Genomic DNA, 8,149 nt, shown 5'->3' on the forward strand with positions numbered 1-8,149 from the left:
GATATTGAAAATGCTGCTGATATTTCGAAACTTAACTTTGATATTGATAGCAAAGAGGAATAGGCTATTATGACAGAAGAGGCCTTAAACTGGCGTTATGCATTAAAAATTGACCTACAAAATATTATGCTCCTCGAAGCAAGGAAATGGAGACAGTTTTGTAAATACACATGGCTCAACGAAGGTAACGAAAATGCTGCTTTTTTTTCCATAAAATGTGTTTGACAAGAAGACGGATCAATTTTATATCAGAAATCCAAAACACTCAAGGAGTTAATTTCTGTACTGACCCTCTGATTGCAAAAGATTTAATAAATTATTGCAATGACATATACATTGGTGAGAGAAATGTCAAATGGATGATTGGTGACTTGGATTGGAATGCTATTTCTCAAACACACATGCTGCAAATCTTACTAAGCCTTTTGTTCATTACAGTTCTATGAAATCTTTGGGCAGCAACAAAACTCCTGGGCCTGATGGGTTCACCCCATCGAACTCTTTAAAAAATACTGGTACATTTTCAATACCGATATTTTGAAGTTGTTCCATGATTTTTTTTTTTTTTTTTTTTTTTTTGAGAAAAGGATTATTAACAAATTTGTCAACACCACATTTCCATCGCTTTGATTCCAAAGAGAACGACTGCATTGAAGGTGTGCGATTATAAGTCCATCAGCTTGACTACGAGCATTTACAAAATACTTGCCAAAGTTCTTGCCGAAAGACTTAAGAATGTTCTTCCAGACACAATTGCTCCCCAACCAATCTGCTTTTGTATCTGGTAGACAGATAACTGAGCTCATTCTCATTGCTAACGGATGTAGCCTCCTATTTTTATTCTACATTTTTTAAAAAAGAATTATTAATTGTAGAAATGGTTAAGATATTTTACTCATTTATTTTGTTAAAAAAAGAAAAAGGTAAAATCTTGTTGTAATAATATGAAGTCTTATGTTTTTAATCTTTTTATTAAAATGGAAAATAAAGTCATTAATGAGAATATCTATTATTTACAAAAAAATTCATATTATTTTGACTTATCACTTTAGGAAAAAGGCAAATTAATTTATGAATACAAAATCTATTTTGATTAGGAAAAGCAAAATAATTTATTTTATACATAATTCTTTAATACCATATTTGATTTATCTTATCACTTTAGAAAAAAAAAAGCAAATTAATTTATGTATACAAAATCTATTTTGATTTATCATATTAGGAAAAGCAAATAATTTATTTTATACAAAATTCTTTTAATACCATATTTGACTTATCTTTATCACTTTAGGAAAAAAACAAAAAATTTATTTTGGACAAAAATCTTTCAATATCATATTTTTACTATTTTAGAAAAAAGAAAATTAATAAAATTACATAATATCTAATTTGATTTTTTTACTTATTAAATTTTCCTAATTTGCAGCACACCCCGGGTCTATAAATAGGATCCTTTGTCATTTGGAAAAGGGGGAGAAGAAATTGTTTTAGAGAAAGTCTTGAGAAAAAATTGTTTTAGAAAGAATCTCTACGAAAAAAAAGTGTTTATAGAGAATTTGAAGAAACGTATTTCTCTGCATAAAGGTGGGTCATTAGCTTTTTCGCTTTATTGTTTTTATTTTTATCTTCATATCGTCTTTTTTTTTAATCCTAATTCTAATCTCATATGGAAGAAAAAACTTAGTTGGAGGTTGCATTAGGTAGGGTTTACTCCCAATGATCCGCACCTCATACAACAAGTAATTTTCTTCGGGATTGAATTCTTATCTTTGTTCTTCTCTTTTCAAATGTAAAGAGAAAGAAAAAAAATATATAAGGAAAATTTCTTTTTTTATTTTTACTACCTTTTTATCATCATGCTAAAAGAAAAAAAAAAGATCTTTTAACATTTTTCTTCTCTCTAAAACAATAGAGAAAAAGAAAAGTTATAAACAAAAGAAAATTTCTATTATTATTATTTTTCTTTTTATTATTATTATTATTATTATTATTATTATTATATTTTTTTTCTCTTTTAGGGTGGCGGCAAACCTTGCCGTCACCCTCTGTTTCCTTTTTTTTTTCTTTCTTTTTTTAATTTATTTATTTACTTATTTAAATTTAATTTTATTTGTAATTTTATTAATATTATTTTATTATTATTATTATTATATATATATATTTAACCTTCTGTGTTTTTTTTTTATGTTTTTTATATATAACTTTATTTATTTATTTAGTGTTTTTATATTTATGATTTTTTTAAAAAAACTTTTTGCTATTTTTATTCTTATACCATTATTGTTATTTCCTTTCATAATTTTTTTTTTTATCTCTTTTAACTTACTATCATCCCTATGTCCTCTTTTCTTCACTTATTTATTTAATTTCTTCTTTACATATTCATTTCTTTATTATTTCATTTAGTTCTTCTTTTTTTTTCTTATTTTCTTTATCGTTATTATGTTTCTTTTCTTTTCCTTTTCTTTTCCTTTTCTTTTAATTTATTTTTTATTATTATCGTTATATTTAGTATATGCATACATTGAAATCCTAAATTATTTGTCTAATTTATTGTGTGGTATATTTTTTGCTTCTATTTGACTTTCATTAAAAATTTCTTGAAAATTTTAAGATACTTTTAATCATAATTGTATTTAATTTCGAAATCTTTTTTTTAAAATTTTTTCTCTTTAAACCATTTATAATCTTTTTTTTTTTTGCTTTAAAATTATTTATTTTAAAACTCAAAATTAAATAGATATTTCATAAGGTTTCCTAATCTACATTTCTTTTATAATAACCACGCCAATTTCGATAAAAAAACCTACGAGGGAATCTAGAAATTTCTGGGAGTCCGTTATTTCTAGATTCTTGAGGTGAGGGATCAATATCTTAGGGAGTCTGAGATTTGATCCCAAGAGAAAATATATTTAATCAATGTTTTAAAAAAAAAAACTTTATTCGAAGACTAGCCTATGATAGAATTTGAGAAATTGTAACAATTTCTCATTCTCTTAAGGTGAGGAATTTTCCCCAATATAGTCTAATTAATGGGTGTATTCCACTTATTTTATGGGATCATTGCTCCAAATATTGGAGTGGTGAGCAATGAAATAAGATAGAGTTCTTTCTTTTAAAAATAAATTTTACTCAAGACATTAAAATTGGCCATCGTTTTCTAAAACGGGTGTTATGGGGTGCTAACATCTTTCCTGTACACAAATGACTCCCGAACTCAACTTTAATTTTTTCGTAGACCAGTTTTTATTTTATTTAAAATGATTCACTTTATTTCGGTGTCCAATCACACCGTAAGAAAGATTGGTGGCGACTATTTTTTTTTTTTAAAAAAATAAACCTTTTTAAGGATGTCGGCCGCTCCGCGTCGTCTCGGGTACGTGGCGACAATGGAAAATGAGAGTTTGAGAGATTATAGGTCGAGAAAAAAGAACAAAGGTGCATTATCTGATCATTCTTTTTAAATGCGCCCCCAAAATTCAACATTCCAGTAGGAATTATTACCAACAACGTAAGAGTACTGAGGAAGGAGAAGATGAAAATGAGAATTTATCTTTATAATTATTCTTTTGCTACAGACGATAGACAGCAAGGGATCATATATCAATCGACATCCAAACTAGATATGAAGAATTAAATGGACCGACTTGATGTCAAAGCGACCTCTTTTCTACGTACAAGGATTGCTAAATGGAATCATATACATGAAGCAACCACTATTTGTGTGGTAGAAGGAGTCATATTCACTGATGCTGGGAACGTATGAAGTAATTAAATAAACACAATAAAATATAGGAACAACTTCAAAACTAAGCAGAGTTAAATAACACATTTTGTTCGGTGCTATCATATATCCTTGGTGCAACGACTTGACTCCATTGTCCTTTAGTAAAAAAAAACTGTTTCTTGTTTATCCTTTAATGGTTGATTTTTTTAACACATATTTTAAAGTCAACTATTAAAAGTCTTCCCTTTTCTAGAACATTTCGTAACCGGTCGGCCATCACATAATTCGTATATAGATATTCCACTATTATAATTAGATTTCACCTTTTCGATAAGTAATCTAAATATAATCTTATAAAATATTCAATGATCATCTCTGCAACATTAATAATTTATTTCATTAGATTTGAAAAAGTCGTAAATATTTGATGATGACAAGGCCCATTAGCAATGAAATAATTTAACAAAACCTAAACTTGAAGAAGAAGTTAAATATGTTTAAACAATTGCACTTCGTGTTAAAGGAAATATCGGACGAAATTTATTTTGGTCTTTCAAGCATATAATAGGCCTAATTTGAGAATGTCTCCATCAACGAGAAAGCAAATATCAATTGAAATTTCCTTGGCTAGTTAAAATAGATAGTAATTAAAAGAAAAATACACATATTGGCAATGTCTGTCACCGATAGAACCTCCATGGATTTTATTAGGAAAAAATATTGTCGTTCATGGTCTATCATTGATTGTCCATACAAGTTTATTACCAGCAAAAGTTTATTATTGATAGATCATGATGATTTATCAGCATAGAAGTCTAACGATGGTAGACTTTGTAGCAAAAGCCCTATTCGAAGAATCGATGGGGCTAACTGGATTTCTCACAAGGAATCACCCTATTTTGTTTTTTGGAAAGATACGAGTGAAGGGAGCTAGAGAGCAGCCATCCATTCACTAATTTTATTCCAGAAAGATGTAGCGATTATAGATTGTTTACAAGGATTGGGCAACAAAAAGCTTTGATGTTAAGAGAGATTGTGGCGTGGCTGTAGACCTTGAGCAATTTGCTTTTTGAGGACCAGTAACTAATAAGGGTGCAAATGTCTTGCCAAGAGTTTCGAAGATTTGTTTCTTTTTCGGAGAAGATTTGTTTGTTTCTTCCCAACCAAATTTTCCAAAGGGTAGCAACGGCTGCGTTGAAGCTGATGATATTTCTTGCATTGCTTGTTTTGATTTTGCACAGACTAAGGCATAGACCTTTTTGTGTTTGTGCAGGTAATGGGAATACCCGTATTTGTGCTTTAGAGACGCCATAGTTTTTGTGCTTTGGGGCAGAGGATGAATAGGTGATCCAGGTTTTCATTTGAGAATTTGCACGAGATGCACCAGCTTGGACTAAGGTAATGTGCAGATTCTTCTTTTGTATTTGGTCCATCGTGTTGATTTTCTTTCTGGTGTATGATAGACCATATGAAGAACTTAAATTTAAAGGGGATGTAAGATTTCCAAAGCGTTTTGAATTTGCTTTTTGATGTATCCCCCTGTGGTTAGAGCTCTCTTTGAAAATCATGTGTTTTGCTGATGCAATTGTGACATAGCCATTGTCATAAGAACCCCAAATAGGTTTGCTTTGGCCTCTGTCACTTCGTAAAGGGGGCATTAAGTTTTTTAGGTTTTGCCAAAATTGAGCCTCCCTTTCATTAAACGGTCTTCTAGGATGGATATTCCAATTTTCTATGCTTTGATCCCATACCTCTTTAACTGTTGCGTTTTGTAAGTTTGAGAGGGCAAAGATTCTTGGAGCTAGATGGGATTGAGGAAGGTTATTGCACCATCTGCTATGCCAGAAAGAAAGACTTGAACCGTCATTGAGATCCCATTGGATTTTTGAATCATACCAATTCTTCCACTTTTTTATATGATGCCATATTGGGGATTTTGCACTGCAGTACTTACCCTCTATAGGGATATCTCCTTGATGGTCTTTCGAATACTTTGGATCAATACATTTTTTTCCACAGTGAATTAGGTTCAGTATGGTATCTCCACATACTGGACATGTGCATGTGTTCCAGTTAATAAGGTTAAAGCTCTGTCTATCTTGGTTGCCTTTCCCGAGGAAGTCTCTCTAGTGTTTCTCTATTTGTTTATATACTGAGGCATGAGCTCTAAGGTGGATAGTTGGTAAGTGGGTAGACTTGTTAGTGAGGATTTGATGAGGGTAAGTCTACCTCCTTTTGAAATTTGGCTGTACCTCCAACTGTTTAGTTTTTTGTGAACATTCTCAATAGATTGGTTGCAAAAAGACTTCGAGATAGGATTGCCACCTAAAGGGTCTCCTAGAAAGCTACTGGGAGGAATTGGGTAGTGAAACCAAGTTTGTTGGATATGTAGGTTGTTCTATCTGCAGGGATGTTTACTGGATTAATTATAGACTTAGAGTGGTTGAATTTTAGTCCAGATGCTCTTTCAAAGAGAGAGAGGGCCATTTATGAAGGTTGTCTATGTAGGTGTCATCGTCCTCCACAAAAATGAGAATGTCATCTGTAAATAGAAGGTGGGAGATATGGTAGCTGTTATTGAGAGTAACTCCTTTTATTGCTCCTCTAGCCTCAAGGTGCAGTAGTAGTCTACTTAGGTAATCCATGGCCAAAACAAAAATGAATGGGGATAGAGGGGTCACCTTGTCTAATGCCTCTGTGAGCTTTAATTCTGCCTTTCGGATTGCCATTGATGAGGATTGAATAATGCACATTGCTTATGCAAGCTTTTATCCAGCTTCTCCACTTGTCGGGGAAGTTCTTTTATTCAAGGATGAAATCTATGAATCTCGCTAATTTTATCGAAAGCTTTCTCTAAGTCTAATTTGAGAACAAAGCTTTTCGTTTTCTTATTCTTCCACTAGTCAATTGCTTCATTTGCAATGAGGATTGCATCAGTGATTTGTCTTCCCTTGATAAAAGCCATTTTCTTTTCAACAATAGTTTCAGTGAGGGTAAGTTTGAGTCTATTTGCAAGAGATTTTGCCATAATCTTGTAAAGGAAAGTGGTTAAGCTGATAGGCTTATAGTCGGATGGGAGAGCACACTTTTCCTTTTTGCTGATAAGAGCAATATAGGTGTTGTTGACAATACCTTTATTGTAGAAGTTCTGAAAGACTCTTGATAAGTCTCCCTTGAGGTGCGCCTAAATTTTTTTTGTAGAAAAGCATTGTAACACCGTCAAGACCAGGAGCCTTTTCGTTGTTAATAGACATGATAGTTTTCTTAATTTCTTGCTCCTCAAAAGGATTGCATAATTGTGAGTGATGCAAGGATGAGATTGGTTTCCAATCCAAGTTATCTATGAAGAACTCTTCCTTGTGCTTTTTGGAGAAAATGTCTTGGTAGTAGAATTGGAGAACTTCTGAGATGGCCTCTTTTGTGTCTACCATGTTTCTGTTTGTGTCACAAATAAAGTTGATCATGTTTTTCTTTGATTGATAGTACACACTCTATGAAAATATGCACCATTTTCATCCCCTAGAAGGTTCCACTTCTGTCTTGATTTTGGTACCAATTCTGCGCTTGTTTAGTTTCAATGTTCAGCAGGTCGGATTTGAGGGAGATTCTTTTCATGTGATGAGCTTCAGAGAGCAGACCTTGGAATTCCAACTTGTCAATCGATTCAATTTCTACCATGAGGAGTTTTTTGTTTGCCTCAAGTTGATATGTTCTTTTACCTTGCCATTCTTTGATGTGTTTAGACAAAACTTTGAGGCTTTGTATAAAAGCATAACCAGGGTAACCTTCTTGTTTAGATTTGATCCACTAGTCTTGTAGGTTTTTCTTAAAATCTTTGTGTTGGGATTTTGTCAAAAAGATTTTATGAGATTATCTTTTATTTAATTCTAAAAAGATAAAAGATTCTCCTTTATCTTATTTTATAAGATTATCTTTTATTAATGAGTTATTTAGTTAAAAAAAGATAAAAGATCCTCCTTTATTTTAGGAATCTTGCTAATTATCTTTGAAGAAATAAGGTTTGTACATATAAATTTTATATGTATAAATAAGACTTTCGGATACAGGGTTCGTGGGTGGACATATACTAAAATGATTATTCACGGCTGAAGGTTAATGAAGAACTGATTGCAAAAGCTGTAGGAACGAAAATGCAGTATGATCTTATGGCTATAAGATCAACATGTTGATCTAAGTTGATATTGTTGATGAGTAGTGAAAAGGACGAGACAGTGTGGTTTGCGTGATCACAATAATCTTTAGAAGTATATAAAGATATCGTCGAAGACATTCACTCATGCATTCAGGGGGAGCCTGAAGTCTGAAGCTAATATGCATGTTATATAGTCATATAGTTGAACAGAGTACATATGCTGTATCGATGTATATTGACTAAAATGAATCTTAATAAAATTACTCATC

At 31.6% G+C, this 8,149-nt stretch overlaps 1 protein-coding gene across 1 annotated transcript; it reads right to left on the reverse strand.

Moving 5' to 3' along the window:
- Positions 1-6,626: 6,626 nt before the first annotated feature.
- On the reverse strand, positions 6,627-7,158 carry LOC127149595 (uncharacterized). The gene is made up of 2 exons (XM_051085371.1): positions 6,945-7,158; positions 6,627-6,859 (listed from the first exon to the last, which is right to left on the reverse strand). The coding sequence occupies exons 1-2, from the start codon at positions 7,156-7,158 to the stop codon at positions 6,627-6,629; spliced, it is 447 nt and encodes a 148-aa protein (XP_050941328.1).
- Between the last annotated feature and the right edge of the window lie 991 nt (positions 7,159-8,149).

Source organism: Cucumis melo, chromosome 5 (assembly GCF_025177605.1).
Source record: "Cucumis melo cultivar AY chromosome 5, USDA_Cmelo_AY_1.0, whole genome shotgun sequence".
Classification (NCBI taxonomy): Eukaryota; Viridiplantae; Streptophyta; class Magnoliopsida; order Cucurbitales; family Cucurbitaceae; genus Cucumis; species Cucumis melo.

What these genes read in the sequence shown, in the direction of transcription:
- LOC127149595 (XM_051085371.1), bottom strand. Translation starts at nt 7,158, where the DNA reads ATGGTAGACACAAAAGAGGCCATCTCAGAAGTTCTCCAATTCTACTAC. An exon ending in AAAGGCTCCTGGTCTTGACG is followed by an intron (nt 6,860 to 6,944) that starts GTGTTACAATGC and finishes TCTACAATAAAG; the next exon opens with GTATTGTCAACAACACCTAT.